The sequence below is a fragment of the Coregonus clupeaformis genome, chromosome 14, assembly GCF_020615455.1.
Source record: "Coregonus clupeaformis isolate EN_2021a chromosome 14, ASM2061545v1, whole genome shotgun sequence".
In the NCBI taxonomy this organism is placed as follows: domain Eukaryota; kingdom Metazoa; phylum Chordata; class Actinopteri; order Salmoniformes; family Salmonidae; genus Coregonus; species Coregonus clupeaformis.
Genome location: NC_059205.1, coordinates 43,721,320 through 43,743,103, shown reverse-complemented (window position 1 = coordinate 43,743,103; position 21,784 = coordinate 43,721,320). Strand labels below are relative to the sequence as shown.

The 21,784-nt window shown below is 46.0% G+C and overlaps 1 protein-coding gene across 3 annotated transcripts in view; it reads left to right on the top strand.

Annotated features, from left to right (window-relative positions):
* Positions 1 to 21,565, top strand: part of LOC121580862 (ephrin type-B receptor 1) — a 345,283-nt gene extending 323,718 nt beyond the window's left edge. For all 3 annotated transcript variants that reach the window (XM_041895973.2, XM_041895971.1, XM_041895970.1), the window contains 4 exons: positions 3,820 to 4,013; positions 6,126 to 6,281; positions 9,366 to 10,959; positions 21,286 to 21,565. In XM_041895973.2, coding sequence (XP_041751907.1) covers positions 3,820 to 4,013; positions 6,126 to 6,281; positions 9,366 to 9,480 — 465 coding nt within the window. In that variant the 3' untranslated portion in view covers positions 9,481 to 10,959; positions 21,286 to 21,565. The remainder of the gene's footprint in view (positions 1 to 3,819; positions 4,014 to 6,125; positions 6,282 to 9,365; positions 10,960 to 21,285) is intronic.
* Positions 21,566 to 21,784: the final 219 nt, after the last annotated feature.

Below are 21,784 nucleotides of genomic sequence, written 5' to 3'. Positions count from 1 at the left end.
CAAATGTAATTTAGTTTTTTCAAAAACGACAACAGGAATATACCAAAAATTATAAAAGGAGTATTGCATCAGGATATCATTGCATGAGTTAACATACAGTGCATTCGGAAAGTATTCATTTACATTTTAGTCATTTAGCAGACGCTCTTATCCAGAGCGACTTACAGGAGCAATTAGGGTTAAGTGCCTTGCTCAAGGGCACATCGACAGATTTTTCACCTAGTAGGCTCGGGGATTAGAACCAACGACCTTTCGGTTACTGGCACAATGCTCTTAACCACTAAGCTACCTGCCGCCCCATGTACAAGTAACACTGCAAGGACACAGGTTTTAAGAAGACAATTTGGCAGCAAAATAAATAGAGAACAACAATTCTAAAATGACTTAACCTGCACTGTATGAGTATAATAACTTGGATAAAAATTTAATCATTCTGTCAACATTTAGGACAAAAGGACGTGAAATCTGAAAAGACTCTGAGTATTGATTACAGTAGTTTCCCTGAGTTAGATAATGGTTAACAGTGGTTAAAAATCAAGAAGCACATACATCGGACAAAGAGTTATGGAGAACTGACTTCCTCATAGTGCAGAGAATTACAGGGAGAGGGGGATGAGGGACTGGACTGTGGGCGCTACAACTCCTCCATTCACACAGTAAAACACAGATGGGTACACTTGACTTGATCAATGGACAGGCAGAGACAAACCACTGGAAAGAGAAGGTTATTGGTGGAGGATCTGCTGCAGCACCTCCAGCAAGTGTTTCAGGCCGTAGATGTAGCCTTGGTCCTGGCTCTCGCTGGGGAAGACATGGGCAAAGTCAATCATCCTCACCTCCTTTGGCCGCCATTCCTTCCAGTTTTCTGCTGCCAATGACTGGAACGAATTGCAAAAAATCTCTGAAGCTGGAGACTCTTATCTCCCTCAATAACTTTAAACATCAGTTGTCAGAGCACCTTACCGATCACTGCACCTGTACACAGCCCATCTAAAATTAGCCCACCCAACTACCTCATCCCTATATTGTTATTTATTTTGCTCTTTTGCACCCCAGTATCTCTATTTGCACATAATCTCTTGCACATCTAGCATTCCAGTGTTAATACTATTGTAACTATTTTGCACTATAGCCTATTTATTGCCTTACCTCCATAACTTGCTACATTTGCACACACTGTATATATATTTTCTGTTGTATTTTTGACTTTATGTTTTTTACCCCATATGTAACTCTGTGTTGTTTTTATTGCACTGCTTTGCTTTATCTTGGCCAGGTCGCAGTTGTAAATGAGAACCTGTTCTCAACTGGCTTACCTGGTTAAATAAAGGTGAAAAAAAAAAGAAAAAAAAAAAGAGAAGAATTTGGATAAACCATCTTTGATGGTGTGCTTGAGAAGGCCTCGCCCATAATATTGATCATACGAGTGATATTCGTCAGAGTTGACACCCTCATTCTGAGAAGCAGGAAGCCAACTTCCTCCATGAGAGGGTACTTCTTGATCTGCTGGTCCCGCTTCTCGTGGGAGGCATAGGGGTCATAGCTCTTCTGGCTGATCTTCACATCCATAATACAAGGCTTCTGGAACCGCCGATTCACGTCCTCCAGTTTCAGGTACAGCTCGTTAGGATATTCAGGCGAGGACCAGGTGCCAAAGTATTTAGGGAGGTGATGCTGGAGGTCCAACAGACACGGGTCGCCGCAGTCCTCAGCGTAGACCTTGCTGTAGAACTGCATCTCTCAGGGACCTCGGGGAGGGGGCTGGAGCAGTTTGAGTACTGTGCCATCAGGATGTTGCAATATGCCTACTTTATCAACGCCATACTTATGACCGGCCACCTGCGATCCTCCCTGGGCATTCTTCTCCTTTACCAAGCCGGAGAGACAAGTCCCCAGGTTCACCATGGGTCTATTGATTTCCAGTCTTCCCAAAGATGACACGTCCCACAATGCTAAAAGACAGGCTGCTAACCGTGACATCACATCTGACGTACAGGCTCCTTGACGTGAAATTGTTTATCAATAAAAAATAAGCACGGGAAACAATATAATGTCGGACACGCTATCGATGTCTTTTGAAGAATTGCAAAGATCTTCACATTCAAACATTATCCAATGTGTGTGGCTGGGCGGCTATCCCATCTCATCTTGCTAGCTAACGTTACCTACCTACACTTCACTGACATATTCAGACCCCTAGACTTTTTCCACATTTTGTTACGTTACAGCCTTATTCTAAAATCGATTAAATCAATTTTTTCTCATCAATCTACACACAATACCCCATAATGACAAAGCAAAAACAGGTTTTTAGAATTTTTTGCAAATGTATTAAAAATACAAAACTGAAATATCACACTTACATAAGTATTCAGACCCTTTACTAATTACTTTGTTGAAGCACCTTTGTCAGTGATTACAGCCTTGAGTCTTCTTGGGTATGACACTACAAACTTGGCACACCTGTATTTGGGGAGTTTCTCCCATTCTTCTCTACAGATCCTCTCAATTTCTGTCAGGTTGGATGGGGAGCGTTGTTGCACAGCTATTTTCAGGTCTCTCCAGAGATGTTAGATCGGGTTCGAGTTCGGGCTTTGGCTGAGCCACTCAAGGACATTCAGAGACTTGTCCCGAAGCCACTCCTGCGTTGTCTTGGCTGTGTGGTTCATTGGCCTGTTGGAAGGTGAACCTTCGCCCCAGTCTGAGGTCATGAACGCTCTGGAGCAGGTTTTCATCAAGGATCTCTCTGTACTTTGCTCCGTTCATCTTTGCCTCGATCCTGACTAGTCTCCCAGTCCCTGCCACTGAAAAACATCCCCACAGCATCATGCTGCCACCACCAAGCTTCACTGTAGGGATGGTGCCAGGTTTCCTCCAGATGTGACGCTTGGCATTCAGGCCAAAGAGTTCAATCTTGGTTTCATCAGACCAGAGAATCTTGTTTCTCATGGTCTGAGAGTCCTTTAGGTACCTTTTGGCAAACTCCAAGCAGGCTGTCATGTGCCTTTTACTGAGGAGTGGCTTCCGTCTGGCCACTCTACCATAAAGGCCTGATTGGTGGAGTGCTGCAGAGATGGTTGTCCTTCTGGAAGGTTCTCCCATCTCCACAGAGGAACTCTAGAGATCTGTCAGAGTGACCATTGGGTTCTTGTTCACCTCCCTGACCAAGGCCCTTCTCCCTCGATTGCTCAGTTTGGCCGGGCGGCCAGCTCTAGGAAGAGTCTTGGTGGTCCCTCGACACAATCCTGTCTCAGAGCTCTACAGACAGTTCCTTCAACCTCATGGCTTTTACTCGACATTCACTGTCAACTGTGGGACCTTATATAGACAGGTGTGTGCCTTTCCAAATCATGTCCAATCAATAGAATTTACAACAGGTGGACTCCAATCAAGCTGTAGAAACATCTCAAGGATGATCAATGGAAACAGGATGCACCTGAGCTCAATTTCGAGTCTCATAGCAAAGGGTCTGAATACTTATGCAAATAAGGTATTTCTGTTTTTTGTTTTTAATACATTTGCAAAAATTTCTAAAAACCTGTGTTCGCTTTGTTATTATGGGGTATTGTGTGTAGATTGATGAGGAAAATGTTTTAATTAATCCATTTTACAATAAGGCTGTAACGTAACAAAATGTGGAAAAAATCAAGGGGTCTGAATACTTTCCGAATGTACTGTATTTAAACATAGCATGAACCTCTAATGACTGCCTTCCACTTCCACCTTCTGCCTTCTCCACAATAGTCCTGTCTAACATGACCCTTACTGACTACCTTCTGCCTTCTTCGCAATACCCTCTGCCCCCCTCTCTGTCCCCAGGTGATCAATGCCATAGAGCAGGACTACCGGCTGCCCCCTCCCATGGACTGCCCCTCGGCCCTGCACCAACTCATGCTGGACTGCTGGCAGAAGGACCGCAACGCCCGGCCACGCTTCACTGACATCGTCAACACCCTGGACAAGATGATCCGCAACCCAGCCAGTCTCAAACAAGTGGCCAGCATCCCTGCAGTGTGAGTACACACATAGCAAAATATATGTAGGGTACCCCCCCCGCCAAACACACACAGACACACACCTATGCATTCTCACTTTTTCACCCCAACAACTTCAAAGCAGTGGCTAGTACACATACACACCTCAACCCAGGCACACGCAGACTTCCTTAAACTGAAATAAACATTAATTTATTGGTATATACAGTGAGGAAAAAAAGTATTTAGTCAGCCACCAATTGTGCAATTTCTCCCACTTAAAAAGATGAGAGAGGCCTGTAATTTTCATCATAGGTACACGTCAACTATGACAGACAAAATGAGAGAAAAAAAATCCAGAAAATCACATTGTAGGATTTTTAATGAATTTATTTGCAAATTATGGTGGAAAATAAGTATTTGGTCAATAACAAAAGTTTCTCAATACTTTGTTATATACCCTTTGTTGGCAATGACACAGGTCAAACGTTTTCTGTAAGTTTTCACAAGGTTTTCACACACTGTTGCTAGTATTTTGGCTCATTCCTCCATGCAGATCTCCTCTAGAGCAGTGATGTTTTGGGGCTGTCGCTGGGAAACACGGACTTTCAACTCCCTCCAAAGATTTTCTATGGGGTTGAGATCTGGAGACTGGCTAGGCCACTCCAGGACCTTGAAATGCTTCTTACGAAGCCACTCCTTCGTTGCCCGGGCGGTGTGTTTGGGATCATTGTCATGCTGAAAGACCAAGCCACGTTTCATCTTCAATGCCCTTGCTGATGGAAGGAGGTTTTCACTCAAAATCTCACGATACATGGCCCCATTCATTCTTTCCTTTACACAGATCAGTCGTCCTGGTCCCTTTGCAGAAAAACAGCCCCAAAGCATGATGTTTCCACCCCCATGCTTCACAGTAGGTATGGTGTTCTTTGGATGCAACTCAGCATTCTTTGTCCTCCAAACACGACGAGTTGAGTTTTTACCAAAAGTTCTATTTTGGTTTCATCTGACCATATGACATTCTCCCAATCCTCTTCTGGATCATCCAAATGCACTCTAGCAAACTTCAGACGGGCCTGGACATGTACTGGCTTAAGGAGGGGGACACGTCTTGCACTGCAGGATTTGAGTCCCTGGCGGCGTAGTGTGTTACTGATGGTAGGCTTTGTTACTTTGGTCCCAGCTCTCTGCAGGTCATTCACTAGGTCCCCCCGTGTGGTTCTGGGATTTTTGCTCACCGTTCTTGTGATAATTTTGACCCCACGGGGTGAGATCTTGCGTGGAGCCCCAGATCGAGGGAGATTATCAGTGGTCTTGTATGTCTTCCATTTCCTAATAATTACTCCCACAGTAGATTTCTTCAAACCAAGCTGCTTACCTATTGCAGATGCAGTCTTCCCAGCCTGGTGCAGGTCTACAATTTTGTTTCTGGTGTCCTTTGACAGCTCTTTGGTCTTGGCCATAGTGGAGTTTGGAGTGTGACTGTTTGAGGTTGTGGACAGGTGTCTTTTATACTGATAACAAGTTCAAACAGGTGCCATTAATACAGGTAACGAGTGGAGGACAGAGGAGCCTCTTAAAGAAGAAGTTACAGGTCTGTGAGAGCCAGAAATCTTGCTTGTTTGTAGGTGACCAAATACTTATTTTCCACCATAATTTGCAAATAAATTCATTAAAAATCCTACAATGTGATTTTCTGGATTTTTTTTCTCTCATTTTGTCTGTCATAGTTGACGTGTACCTATGATGAAAATTACAGGCCTCTCTCATCTTTTTAAGTGGGAGAACTTGCACAATTGGTGGCTGACTAAATACTTTTTTCCCCCACTGTATTACATCAAAGCCTATACCTCCACTCTGCACCATCAAAACATCTCTCTCCTCTCTTTCTTTCTCTCTCTTTATCTCTCCCCCTCTCTCTCCCTTACTTACCTTACTTACTCCTCCTCCCCTCTCTCCTCCTCTCACTCTCCTCTCCTCCCCCTCTTTCCTCCTCTCCCTCTCTCCTCCTCTCACTCTCTCCTCCACTCCCTTTCTCCTCCTCTCACTCTCTCCTCCACTCCCTCTCTCCTCCTCTCACTCTCTCCTCCACTCCCTCTCTCCTCCTCTTCCTCTCTCCTCCTCTCCCTCTCTCCTCTTCTCCTCCGTCAGGCCTTCCCAGCCCCTGTTGGACCGTTCTATCCCAGACTTCAACACCTTCAGTTCAGTGGGGGAGTGGCTGGGAGCCATCAAGATGACCCAGTACAGAGACAACTTCCTCAACTCTGGCTTCACCTCCCTGCAACTGGTGGCACAGATGACCTCTGAGTGAGTCACACACACACACACACACACATGCAAAGATAGGCATTATTTCTGTTACCTGTATTTGAAATGTGTATTTAAATTACTTCTGAGTATTTTGTAATTGGTATTACACTGGGCTGAACTACACTCCAATGTATTTTGTAACAAAATACTTTTGAGAGCTGTAATTTGTATTTTCAAAATACAAAATCATTTTCTACACCATTTTTTATAGAGTTCACATTTTGTGGCCCCCTTTCACTGTGCATTGGTATCAGAAGTCTGATGGCGCTATGGTGTGATAAGAGCGTCTGCTAAATGAACTAAATATGAATGGATATGTAAAAATTAATAATTGCAAAGCATGCTGAGTATTATTTGAATGAGCCCTGACCCGAAACAAGGCACTCAGTGTGCTTTGCAGTTCATTTTTGTATGTTCATTTTCACATATACATTTTGGTCATTTAGCAGACACTCCAGTGTGACTTGCTCAATTAAGGTAGATGAACAACAACATATCACAGTTTTAGCAAGTAAAACGTTTCTGTAACCGTTACTGAGAATGTTGTTGCTGTTCGGGCCAGCTACTTGCAAATGTATTTTTGTATTTTAAGATTTTTATTTATTTATTTATTTCACCTTTATTTAACCAGGTAAGCCAGTTGAGAACAGGTTCTCATTTACAACTGCGACCTGGCCAAGATAAAGCAAAGTAGTGCAATAAAAACAACACAGAGTTACATATGGGGTAAAAAAAAAACATAAAGTCAGAAATACAACAGAAAATATATATACAGTGTGTGCAAATGTAGCAAGTTATGGAGGTAAGGCAATAAATAGGCTATAGTGCAGAATAATTACAATAGTATTAACACTGGAATGCTAGATGTGCAAGAGATTATGTGCAAATAGAGATACTGGGGTGCAAAAGAGCAAAATAAATAACAATATCGGGATGAGGTAGTTGGGTGGGCTAATTTCAGATGGGCTGTGTACAGGTGCAGTGATCGGTAAGGTGCTCTGACAACTGATGCTTAAAGTTATTGAGGGAGATAAGAGTCTCCAGCTTCAGAGATTTTTGCAATTCGTTCCAGTCATTGGCAGCAGAGAACTGGAAGGAATGGCGGCCAAAGGAGGTGTTGGCTTTGGGAATGACCAGAGAGATATACCTGCTGGAGCGCAGACTACGGGTGGGTGCTGCTATGGTGACCAATGAGCTAAGATAAGGCGGGGGATTTGCCTAGCAGTGATTTATAGATGGCCTGGAGCCAGTGGGTTTGACGACCGAACATGTAGTGAGGACCAGCCAACAAGAGCGTACAGGTCACAGTGGTGGGTAGTGTATGGGGCTTTGGAGACAAAACGGATGGCACTGTGATAGACTACATCCAATTTGCTGAGTAGAGTGTTGGAGGCTATTTTGTAAATGACATCGCCGAAGTCAAGGATCGGTAGGATAGTCAGTTTTACGAGGGCATGTTTGGCAGCATGAGTGAAGGAGGCTTTGTTGCGAAATAGGAAGCCGATTCTAGATTTAACTTTGGATTGGAGATTCTTTATGTGAGTCTGGAAGTTGAGTTTACAGTCTAACCAGACACCTAGATATTTGTAGTTGTCCACATACTCTAGGTCAGACCCGCGAGAGTGGTGATTCTAGTCGGGTGGGCGGGTGCTAGCAGCGTTTGATTGAAAAGCATGCATTTAGTTTTACTAGTGTTTAAGAGCAGTTGAAGGCTACTGAAGGATTGTTGTATGGCATTGAAGCTTGTTTGGAGGTTTGTTAACACAGTGTCCAATGAAGGGCCAGATGTATACAAAATGGTGTCGTCTGCGTAGAGGTGGATCTGAGAGTCACCAGCAGCAAGAGCGACATCATTGATATACACGGAGAAAAGTGTCGGCCCAAGAATTGAACCCTGTGGCACCCCCATAGAGACTGCCATAGGTCCAGACAACAGGCCCTCCGATTTGACACACTGAACTCTATCTGAGAAGTAGTTGGTGAACCAGGCGAGGCAGTCATTTGAGAAACCAAGGCTATTTAGTCTGCCAATAAGAATGCGGTGGTTGACAGAGTCGAAAGCCTTGGCCAGGTCGATGAAGACGGCTGCACAGTACTGTCTATTATCAATCGCGGTTATAATATCGTTTAGGACCTTGAGCGTGGCTGAAGTGCACCCGTGACCAGCTCGGAAACCGGATTGCATAGCGGAGAAGGTACGGTGGTATTCGGAAATGGTCGATGATCTGTTTGTTAACTTGGCTTTCGAATACTTTCGAAAGGCAGGGCAGGATGGATATAGGTCTGTAGCAGTTTGGATCTAGAGTGTCACCCCCTTTGAAGAGGGGGATGACCGCGGCAGCTTTCCAATCTCTGGGGATCTCAGACGTTATGAAAGAGAGGTTGAACAGACTAGTAATAGGGGTTGCGACCCTTATTAATTAAAATACACGTATTTTAATTAAATACATTATAAAATGTATTATAAAATTGTATTTTGTAATTGTAATCTCTGCACACATGCACGGAAGTACACACACGTGCACACACAAACACTTGCACACACACATACACACACACACAGAAACACAGACACACACATGAACACTCGTGAGCAAGCATTCATGTATACACGCACATCTCATCTAAAATCGATGATAATCCTGTCCAAATATTGGCCCTAAGAAACACCGCTTTCTGTGCATTTGATGTTTTATAGCATCTTTCTGGCTTCATAATGTTTTTTCTAAAATGTAGCAACATGATGTTAATGATCAAAGAGAGGCAGACACATTGGTTTTGTTGTTTTCTTCTTTAGAGCCAGTGGCTGACAGTCCTGACATTACTCGGGGCTTTGGTTATCTGTGTAAATGTATTAGACACCAAATGAATGTTTGTTTATCTACTTGCTTCTTCAGTACACACAGTTGAGGCATTGCAGATGCAATACTGACATATGTCCTGTCTTGCTCTCCCTTCCCCTCTATCTCTCTCCCTCTCTCTTCCTATCTATCTCTCTCCCTCTCTCTTTCTCTCTCTCTCTCCTTCTCTCTCTCTCCCTCTCCCCACCCCCTTACCCTCTCCCCCTCTCCCTCTTTCCAGAGACCTCCTCAGGATAGGTGTGACCCTGGCAGGCCACCAAAAGAAGATCCTGAGTAACGTTGCCTCCATGCGGGTCCAGATGAGCCAGTGCCAGTCGCCCACCACCATGGCATGACTGGAGGGGGCGCCGTGCCATGGGTCGGGCAGCATTCGGGCAGGCAGGGACTACAGCAGGAAGGACTACACCCCTCACCGAATTACCCCCAACCCGTCGGGACGCGCCAGGGTCGAGACTATCATCCTCATCTAATGGAACATCATTATAACAGTAGACCAGGGTCCAGACCAATACCAACTAACTATCACCTTCCACTAATCTGAGTTATATTGAGTTATGATCCAGAGTTCAGTGGGTTCAGAGAATGTTTTGTCTAATCTTAATCTGTGAGTTCTGCAGTATACTCCTGGAATCCAGATTGGGCAAATTATCATCCTAGTCTGAGCTATCCATTGTCTGGAGTTCCATGGGTTCAGACACTTTTGTCACATCTTAATCTGTGGCCATGGACTATACTATCATCTGTGTAATCTCACATCTGGAGCCCATGGTATATAGAATATGATCGTATTGTACTGTAATCTAACCCCACAACAACCACAGGCTGAGTCTGGGAATATCAGATGTATATCTTTACTGGATGATGTTAGACTGGAGAGGAGGATCAAGTGGAAGCCATTTTGAAGAGGAAGTTCATGTCATCAGAAGGTCTCTGATTTGTCATTTTACCAAGGCCTTCTTCAAAGACTAATGAGGATGCTTGGCCTGGCTAGGAGCAGCGGTATGAAATGCGCGTAGAAAGAAAGCAATTAAAATTCACTATACATGATCAATATAGACACAGGAAATGATACAGAGGCATACAGGGGTGTATGGTTGATTTGGTTTGACCATTTCTCACCTTATATTTTTTTCATTCGAAACGTTTGACATCTTGGAGATCTCCTCAAGGTCGACAGTTGAACTGGTGGGAAAGGAGAGCTTTTGAGACATTTGTTGATATCTTATTGAGTTTTTTCACCATGAAAGCAGGGAACTCAGACCTCTCTTCCATTTTTTCACCTTAATACTACCTGTCAATGTCTGGGCAGATGGCCTTGCCAAAGGACTAGTGAAACGGCCTCGCCCAGATTCTGAGAATATATAAAAATATGTATATCTCTAACTAAATATGAATATATCTTCAGAATAAATCTTCATATTGAAGGTGATGTGGATGAATATGTATGTACAAAACTCTCTCTGCTTGCATTTTGTGATGGAGATGGACACATATAATGCTGAGGGGTCACAATCCTGAATGAACTTTGATCTGGAAATAAATGTACAAAGGACCATGTACAAATTACTGTTTCTGTAGATGTGTATAAAACAACTGTAGGGATAAAAAAAAGTGACCAAAACGTCCATTCTCTGGAGAGCCCATGTTAAATGTGAGTGTATCCATGCCGTATCTTGCTGATGAGCACTTACTTGTACAGATTCTGTTGTTTCTTCTTTATTTCCTTGTGTGTTGTTTGTGTTGGAGGGATTGGAACCGTCCAGAATGGGAAGGAGAGTGGAGAGTGTCTCGTCTCGTCTGGCCAAATGTCTATGGTATGTATCTCCTATTGATCCTGATAGTAACTGTATTGGCAATATTATATCATACGTCCTCACAAATGTGGTTTATTGGGAAACAGTAACTGTAATGAAAGAAATCATCTGAAAGATGATCATGGAGTTGCTGGGGTCAAGTTCAGGATTTCATTATAACTACATGTCAGTGGTTTGCCATTTAAAACATTGCCTTCATTTTCCTTGACATTTTCTAGGCATTCCGGCTGAAGAATGGCATCATTTACTTCATATTCGGCCATTTTATGAATTGCTGATAAGCTAATCAAGACATCTCAGATTGGAGAGTTTTCCTTGTGTGTGTGTGTGTGTGTGACTGCGTGTGTGTGTGTGTGTGTGTGTGTGTGTGTGTGTGTGTGAACGAACATCTGGGCCTGGCTTTGCCAACAGATGCCTGATGCCATCCTGATGAACACACAGACTTAAACAGCTTACAGAGGCACTCCGCGCACACACACACACACACTACAGTCAGTCCCCCATGGCCAGCTAGAGCTGAGCCACTGACTATTCTTTCTAGACCACTACAGTGTCGCCATATGGATAGCCTCTGTGTTAGGAGGAAGGGATGTAGCGCCTCGATGGAGTTCTGCTCCTACTTTAATCCGCCACACACCTGTTACCTAAAGTGGCTAGCTTTATAGCTATTAATATAGTACATTAAAATCAATGTTAATTGTAAGTATAGGTAAATTCCGTGCCACATACTTTGGCCACTATAGATTTTTATGTCCATAATGGGGTGAATCCGAACTTCCACTTAAGTCAAATTTTCACTTAGTCTCCCATTGGCATCACTGTATGACTAAGTAAAGATTTGACTTAAATGGTTGTTAGGATTTGCTCCAATGTCTATACGTGGAACACACTCTATTGCAATTGGTGGGAGAGGTTTATTCTTAAGCTGGGGGCTACTGATGACATGGATGCTATTTGATGGCGTTTGAGAGAGAGTATTCTTTTGAAGTACACTACCAGTCAAAAGTTTGGACACACCTACTCATTCAAGGGTTTTTCTTCATTTTTTATATTTCTTACATTGTAGAATAATAGTGAAGACATCAAAACTATGAAATAACACATATGGAATCATGTAGTAACCGAAAAAGTGTTAAACAAATAGCCACCCTTTGCCTTGATGACAGCTTTGCACACTCTTGGCATTCTCTCAACCAGATTCATGAGGTAGTCACCTGGAATGCATTTCAATTAACAGGTGTGCCTTCTTAAAAGTTAATTTGTGGAATTTCTTTCCTTCTTAATGTGTTTGAGCCAATCAGTTGTGTTGTGACAAGGTAGGGAGGGGTATACAGAAGATAGCCCTATTTGGTAAAAGACCAAGTCCATATTATGGCAAGAACAGCTAAAATAAGCAAAGAGAAACAACAGTCCATTTGACATGTACTTTAAGACATGAAGGTCAGTCAATACGGAACATTTCAAGAACTTTCAAGTGCAGTCGCAAAAACCATCAAGCGCTATGATGAAACTGGCTCTCATGAGGACCGCCACAGGAATGGAAGACCCAGAGTTACCTCTGCTGCAGAGGATAAGTTCATTAGAGTTACCAGCCTCACATATTGCAGCCCAAATAAATGCTTCACAGAGTTCAAGTCACAGACACATCTCAACATCAATTGTTCAGAGGGGACTGTGTCAATCAGGCCTTCATGGTCGAAATTCTGCAAAGAAACCACTACTACATGACACTAATAATAATAAGAGACCAGCTTGGGCTAATAAACACAAGCAATGGAAATTAGACCGGTGTAAATTTGTCCTTTGGTATGGAGACCAAATTGGAGAATTTTGGTTCCAACCGCCGTGTCTTTGTGAGAAGCGGTGTGGGTGAACGGATGATCTCTGCATGTGTAGTTCCCACCGTAAAGCATGGAGGATGAGGTGTTATGTTGTGGAGGTGCTTTGCTGGTGACACTGTCTGTGATTTATTTAGAATTCAAGGCAAACTTAACCAGCATGGCTACCACAGCATTCTGCAGCGATACGCCATCCCAATCTGGTTTGGGCTTAGTGGGACTATCATTTGTTTTTCTACAGGACAATGACCCAACACACCTCCACGCTGTGTAAGGGATGTTTGACCAAGAAGGAGAGTGATGGAGTGCTGCATCAGATGACCTGGCCTCCACAATCCCCCGACCTCAACCCAATTGAGATGGTTTGGGATGAGTCGGACGGCAGAGTGAAGGAAAAGCAGCCAACAAGTGCTTAGCATATGTGGGAACTCCTTCAAGACTGTTGGAAAAACATTCCAGGTGAAGCTGGATGAGAGAATGCCAAGAATGTGCAAAGCTGGCATCAAGGCAAAGGGTGGCTATTTGAAGAATCTCAAATATAAAATATATTTTGATTTGTTTAACACTTTGTTGGTTACTACATGATTCCATATGTGTTATTTCCTAGTTTTGATGTCTTCACTATTATTCTACAATGCAGAAAATATTAAAAATACAGAAAAACACTTGAATGAGTAGGTGTGTTCAAACTTTTGACTGGTACTGAATGTATAAGATGGAGGTAAATGGTGGTCTATAGGAGGAGAAACTGACATGATGATTCTGAGGGGTACACAGGGTTGATTGTACTACTAGCCCAGCTCTTGTCTATGCTAGCTGTCACGGTTTACTAGGCCAGAACCCAGAAGCAGACCAGGACAAGGTACGTTGAGACAAAGGTGAGTGTTTATTTAATAGATTCCCGAGTGAGGCTGAATAATCCAGGGAACAGAGCGGGTGGCGTGGATGGGTTGTTGAGGGTGCAGTGGTAGGTCCAGTATGGCTCGGCAGCCGCCGACCATCAGGCAGAGGTTGGGTGAAGGTTCCGGGTGAGAGACTGCAGACAGAACAAAACGGAGGTGAGTACACAGCAAGTCAACAAGGTGCAAAACAACAAAACTAACGCTAGATGTTCCAAGGCTGATACACGGACAAACATACTGTTCATGGCTAACGATCCGGCAGGAACTGGATGTTAGGCCAGAGCCTAAGAAGGGTGATGATCAGGACCAGGTGTGCAGATAGCTGATGGGATGCAGGTGCGGAAATCAAGAGAGCTCCCCGGCGCGTTCCCGAACCCTCGGGAAACTGGAGCTCACGAACAGAAAAACTAGTCACCAGACAGGACCCGACTCAGACTGCCGGGATCGTTACAGTACCCCCCCTCCGACGAACGCCACCGGGCGGACTCCCCGGAGCGCCAGGATGGAGGCGGTAGAAGTCACTGATGAGGTCAGCATCTAGGACCTGTCGCCGCGGAATCCAACTCCTCTCTTCAGGACCATACCCCTCCCAGTCCACGAGATACTGGAAACCCCGGCCCCGCCGTCTGGAATCCATGATGCGACGCACCGTGTAGGCAGGACCACCTCCGATCATCCGAGGAGGAGGCGGAGGAGGCAACAGAGGACTGAGGAAGACAGGCTTGAGGCAGGAGACATGAAAGGTGGGATGGACTCTGAGCGTCCTCGGTAGTTTGAGTCGAACTGCCACTGGATTGATCACCTTCTCCACCACAAACGGACCAATGAACTTCGGTAACAACTTCCTAGACTCAGTCCGTAACGGAAGATCCCGTGTGGCCAACCAAACCCTATCTCCGATGGTATAGGTGGGAGCGGGGATCCGGCGACGATTCGCCTGGAGCTGATACCGGTCCGAAACTCTAAGGAGTGCCTTTCTGGCCCGATGCCAGGTCCGGTGGCAACGACGAATATGGGCCTGAACAGAAGGCACTGAGAGCTCCCTCTCCTGAGAAGGGAACAGGGGAGGTTGGTAGCCATACAGGCACTGGAAGGGAGACATCCCAGTGGCAGATGTAGGGAGAGTATTGTGGGCATACTCAACCCAAGGCAACTGAGAGACCCAGGAGGTGGGGTTGGAAGAGACCAGACAGCGTAGCGTGGATTCCATCTTCTGGTTGGCTCTCTCCGCCTGACCATTGGATTGGGGGTGAAAACCAGATGTGAGACTGACTGTAGCTCCAATGGCCAAACAGAAGGACTTCCAGACAGCAGAGGTAAACTGAGGGCCACGGTCGGAAACGATATCACTGGGCAACCCGTGGACCCTGAAAACCTCCCTAACCAGGATCTCGGACGTCTCCGAGGCAGAGGGAAGCTTGGCAATTGGCACAAAGTGGGCGAACTTGCTGAATCTGTCCACGATAGTCAGAACGACCGTGTTCCCCTCAGAAGCGGGCAACCCAGTGACGAAGTCCAGGGCCAGATGCGACCATGGTCGCGGGGAATAGGAAGGGGGTGAAGTAGTCCAGAGCTGGGCCGATTGGTACTCTTATTCTGTGCACACACTGGACAGGCAGCAACAAAACCCCGAGTATCCTCGGCCATGGCAGGCCACCAAAAACGTCTGCGAAGAAACGCCATTGTCCGAGCCACGCCAGGGTGACAAGCCATCTTGCTGGCGTGGGACCATTTGAGGACAGCAGGACGAACCGACTCAGGCACAAACAACCGACCGGGTGGACCGTTACCGGGACCGGGCTGAGTCCGAAGGGCCGCCAGCACTTCCTCCTCAATCTTCCACATAACTGCTCCCACGACGCAGTTCCGGGGGAGAATTGTCTCGGTCTTGGACCCACTCTCCTCCGTCTTGGAGAACATCCGGGACAAGGCGTCCGCCTTGCCGTTCTTAGATCCAGGTCGGAACGTCAGGGAAAACTTGAATCGTCCGAAAACAACGCCCACCTGGCCTGACGGGAGTTGAGACGTTTAGCCGATTGCACGTAAGCAAGATTCTTGTGGTCAGTCCAGACAATAAACGGTTGCTCCGCCCCCTCCAACCAGTGGCGCCACTCCTCCAAGGCAAGTTTCACCGCGAGAAGCTCCCGGTTACCCACATCGTAATTCCTCTCCGCAGGCGAAAGGCGACGAGAGTAGTAGGCGCAGGGATGGAGTTTACTGTCCGTGGAGCATCGCTGCGACAGGATGGCGCCAACTCCCACATCAGACGCGTCCACTTCAACGACGAACTGACGGGCCGTGTCCGGTTGAGAGAGAATCGGTGCGTTGGTGAATCGCCTCTTCAAATCCAGAAACGCTCGATCCGCCTCCGGATTCCACTTGAAGGTCCTGATACTGGAAGTCAAGGCAGTTAACGGAGCGGCCACACGGCTGTAATCCCGGATGAATCTGCGGTAGAAATTCGCAAACCCCAAAAATCTCTGGAGCTGCAATCTCGGCACCGGGCTGGGCCCATTCCAGAACCGCTCTAACCTTCTCCTGGTCCATCCTAATCTCTCCCCTGGAGATGATGTACCCGAGAAAGGATGTCGTGTGGGCGTGAAACTCGCACTTCTCGGCCTTCACGAACAGGCGATTCTCCAACAATCGCTGCAGAACCTGCCGGACATGCTGGACGTGGTCGGGAAGGTTCCTTCGAGAAGATCAGAATGTCATCCAGGTAAACAAACACAAAGAGACCGATCATATCTCTCAGGACGTCGTTCACCATACTCTGGAATACCGCTGGAGCATTGGTCAGTCCAAACGGCATCACCTGATACTCGAAGTGACCCATCGGTGTATTGAAACCCGTCAACCACTCGTCCCCCTCTCTGATCCGGACCATGTGATACACATTGCGTAGGTCTAGCTTGGTGAACACCGTAGCACCCTGTAAGGAGTCGAAGGCAGAACTCATCAATGGCAGGGGATACTTGTTCTTGACCGTGATGTCATTCAACCCCCGATAATCAATACACGGTCGAAGAGAGCCATCCTTCTTACCCACAAAGAAGAATCCTGCCCCCAGGGGTGATGACGAGGACGAACGAGACCAGCAGCTAGGGACTCCTTGATGTAGGTCTCCAAAGCCTCACGTTCAGGTCGGGAGATACTGTATAACCTTCCCTTGGGGTAGACAGCTCCAGGGAACAGGTTGATGGCACAATCATATGGTCGGGTGGGGAGGGAGTGACAGAGCCTTCTGCTTACTGAAAACTTCCCCCAAATCGTGATATGTCTCGGGAACCAGGGACAAATCTGGGGGTTTAGCCTCAATCACCTGACTGGGAACCGAATGGGGGCAGGCAGTCTTGAGACAGTTAGCATGACAATCAAGGCTCCAACTCGTTACCTTGCCCGTCACCCAATCGAACGTGGGATTGTGTTCCTTCAGCCAGGGGTATCCAAGGACCAGAGGAACATGGGAAGACGGCAGAATGAAGAATGAAATCATCTCAGAATGATTCCCCGACAACCGCATCTTAACCGGTTCAGTCCTCATCGTGATACGTGCCAGACTACTGCCGTTCAGAGTGGTCGCTTCAATGGCTTCCGGCAATTGCTCCTTGGAAAGCCCCAGCTGTTCCACCAACTCGGCATCAAGAAAGCTTCCATCGGCACCTGAATCGATAAAAGCGTTAATCGCTAAGCTCTGATTCCTGTTCACAAGGGTAGCCGGGAAACGGGGTCTGACAGAGGTACTGAGAGGTTGAAACTGGCTCGCTAAAAGTCCTCCCAACTTTAGCGAGCCGGGCAGTTTGACGACCGCCGGGAACAAGTGGAGATGTAATGTCCCGAGCTACCACAGTAGAGGCAGCAGTTGGTCTTACGTCTATGTTGACGCTCCTCCTGGGTTAACCCGTGCCGCCCCACTTGCATGGGTTCAGAATCGGGAGAGAGGACCTCTCCACTAATCCTTTGTGGTGGAGAATGATCGACGTGTTCTGGTCCACCACCCGACCCGACTGGGAACTGAGAAGCTGATCGGTTGGACGGAACCCATTGCTTCTCCCTCCTTCGGCTCTCGGACTCGATTATCCACCCGAATAGACAAGGCTACCAAGCTGTCCAGGTCACTAGGCTCCGGATAGGAGATCAACTCATCCTTGAGCTGCTCCGACAGACCCTGGTAAAAGGCCGCTTGCAGAGCCTCCTCATTCCACCCACTCTCTCCACAGCCAACGTCTTGAACTCGATCACGAAGTCGGCCACGCTGCGAGTTCCTTGGCGAAGCGAAAACAGGCGCCTAGCTGCGTCCCTTCCTCGGACGGAATGGTCGAAGAGCTTCCTCATCTCGGCCGTGAACCCCTGGTATGAAGCCATGCAGGGATCCTGTCGTTCCCAAACGGCTGAAGCCCACTCCAGCGCTCGACCACGCAGCAACTCAATCACAAAGGCTATCCTAGCCTTGTCTGTGGCATAAGAGTAGGGCTGTAGATCGAACACTAATCCACACTGCATAAGGAAGGAACGGCATCTTCCCAGCTCCCCCTCATATTTATCCGGCGTCGGAACCTTGGGCTCACGGAAGGACACAGCTTCAGAAGCGGCAGGCGAGATGGGTGAAACCGGTAGTGGATCCTCCACCGGACACTTGCGTTGGTTCTGGACCTCCGTCAGACCGGTAGAAAGGTTCCGAACTGACAACGCGATCTCCTGTAGTACCGTGCTATGATGGCCCAACATCTTCTCCTGCTGGGTAATGGCATGGCGAACAGAGTCCAGGTCCGCTGGGTTCATACTGGCCGGATCGTTCTGTCACGGTTTACTAGGCCAGAACCCAGAAGCAGACCAGGACAAGGTACGTTGAGACAAAGGTGAGTGTTTATTTAATAGATTCCCGAGTGAGGCTGAATAATCCAGGGAACAGAGCGGGTGGCGTGGATGGGTTGTTGAGGGTGCAGTGGTAGGTCCAGTATGGCTCGGCAGCCGCCGACCATCAGGCAGAGGTTGGGTGAAGGTTCCGGGTGAGAGACTGCAGACAGAACAAAACGGAGGTGAGTACACAGCAAGTCAACAAGGTGCAAAACAACAAAACTAACGCTAGATGTTCCAAGGCTGATACACGGACAAACATACTGTTCATGGCTAACGATCCGGCAGGAACTGGATGTTAGGCCAGAGCCTAAGAAGGGTGATGATCAGGACCAGGTGTGCAGATAGCTGATGGGATGCAGGTGCGGAAATCAAGAGAGCTCCCCGGCGCGTTCCCGAACCCTCGGGAAACTGGAGCTCACGAACAGAAAAACTAGTCACCAGACAGGACCCGACTCAGACTGCCGGGATCGTTACACTAGCAGGCTGTGATTGCAATGTGATTGGTGTAGCGTAGTCTCAAAGATGGTCTTACACCAATCATACTGAATCTCAACTATGTCTGACAGCAAGGTGTTGGAACCTGCTTGTTCATGATAGGTTGAACTGGTCTGATGAATGTGACTCGGCCAGAGTGAATACTTAATAAATAAATAAATAATATGCCATTTAGCAGACGCTTTTATCCAAAGCGACTTACAGTCATGCGTGCATACATTTTTGTGTATGGGTGGTCCCGGGGATCGAACCCACTACCTTGGCGTTACAAGCGCCGTGCTCTACCAGCTGAGCTACTGTTTTATTACCAATCTGATAAAGGAGACATATGAAGATGCTTAGTCACTGACCCACAGGAATATCCACTTCATTAAAGCAGGAATTCAATGTAAAAGTAACTACGCACTGCTGTTAAAGATATAGCTATAATCAGTAGCAGTGAATTATGATTTATGAATCACATATAGCCACAATAATTACAGTGCATTTGTCTGAGAACCCTGTTGATTTCAGTGACAGCAGTGGGAAAATCCAGTTGATTATCTACAGATTAGGCCCATGTATAAAGTTATAACACAAAACACCTTAACATCGTTGTAAGTTATTGCATCGATTCATTGTAACAGCATCCTCAGGTGTCGTGTCATGACAAACTACTGCTTCCCCAAACACAGATATCCTAGAATGCTGTTACCACTAACCAGCCTTGGCCAGCCCTCTGTGCTCCTGTGCCAAGCGTTGGGTGTTTATTTTAGGAGGAGTGTGGATCCATGACTAAGATTGAGGTACCCACCGTGTCATCTGAAATTAGAAATCGATGGCAGCCCATTAGCAGATTATTATTAAGTATCCTCAACCCCCTTACACCTTCCTTCTCCCGTCTGTCTCACCTCTCCACCCCTCACTTGCTCCTCCTCGTGTCCAGGCTCCAGCTCATTTATCCTGGGTGTAACGAACCTGTCTCGGGCCCAGGTCTAGGTGTGGGTGTGGGTCTGGGCATTGCCGTACCTGGTTGGCTTGAGCTAGGGCTGAGAAATTACCTCTATCTGGCTCGCTGCTCCAGTGCACAAGGCAGGCAGGGGACCAGGCCACCTGCTGGGGCCTCAAAGTCTGGCAGGGGTCTGATCAGTTGCAGGGAGAGAGATGGATGGAGCTGGGACCAGCATACACACACACATACACACACAGGCATACACGTGCACGCATGCACACAAACTGATACAGGCATACATGCACACATGCAGGCACACACACACAACACACTATTGGCTCCCTCACAGCTTCTCCACCACAGCTCTTGATGAAGAGAGAGTGGGTCAGGACCTGACTGTGTGTCTATGGGGGAAAATGAGAGGGAATGAGAGAAGAGAGGAAGTTAAGAGAGGTTGGCAGACTATAACAGTAGCAAGGTATATTGGATATATAATATACAGTGTATATATATTGGATATTTAATATACAGTGTATATATATATATATATTTGATAAATAATTGTTGTAGTGCAGCTACGGCCTATATTATATAGACCTAAGACCACCTGAGTTGTTTCAATGAACTCTGTATGACAACCTATATGTTAAGCTCGTTAGGTTGACACCTAACAATTCAAATTCCTTTCAACATCATTCACACAAGCCCGGAGTACCCTACACGTAACCATTAATTATTCTGATTAATGATGTCTATTTATTCAATGCAAGGATCTCATTTCAATCAATTAGCAATGCTTCCATTCAAACACATCTCAAGTATTTGCCATTCAACATGTCTGTGTGAATGAGATGACAGTGCAGTCTATAATTCCAATGTTTCTAATTTTTCCATTTGCTAATGTTTGTCTCAGGAAAATAATGACACTAATAGCATTCCACTTCAATATGGTGACATGAAAAACCTATCGGCGCTCTCTCTATAAAAGCCATTTCAGTATTTGCTGTCATTGTCCCATCCACTCCTCTTACAACAAAGTTGCCTGATTTACTTTATATATATTCATAAATGTAAAAGGACTGTTGTGTGGATTACTTTGGTATAAGTGTTTACAATGCCAGCTGTTTTGATTTGTCTCGACTCTGTCTGAAAAGTGGGCCTGAGTGTGTCCATTCCTTCTGATGATTGCTGTTGCAGACGTGTCGAGGCAAATCCATGTTTTAGAAAGTGTTTATTTGTTTCATTTAAAGATTAACAGAACTAGCTAATTCCTCTATCTCTCTGTGTTCTTGCATTTCAGATTATGGACACACACACACACACACACACACACACAGACACAGCAGGCCCAGCATTGCTCAGGACAGGAAGACAGCACGACAGGGAAGATGACCTCACTTTACGGTACACACAGGATGAAGGAACCAAATTTGTTTGTGTGTGTGTTTGATTTCCTTTGTTTCTCTCTCTGTATAGCTACCACTTGTATATTGTGACGAGTATGTGTCCGAGTTTGTAAACCGTAACTTTCTGAGAACTATTGTACTAAAACTGCATTCAATAAACGCCTTGGAAAACAAGTCAATCACCGGCAGTCCCAGACTCTGTGAACAATGATGATTATTCCTGTTTTTTCCACTTCTATTGTGAGAACAGAGCAAAATAGTTCAAAGTTATTATTCAATAACGCAACAGAGCCATGCTGTCACTGAAATGCATGAGGCTGAGAAGCTGAAGGATAATGCTTTTGTGAATAATGCTTTTCAATTATATTGGGGGGAAATAGGCAGCTCTTGTCA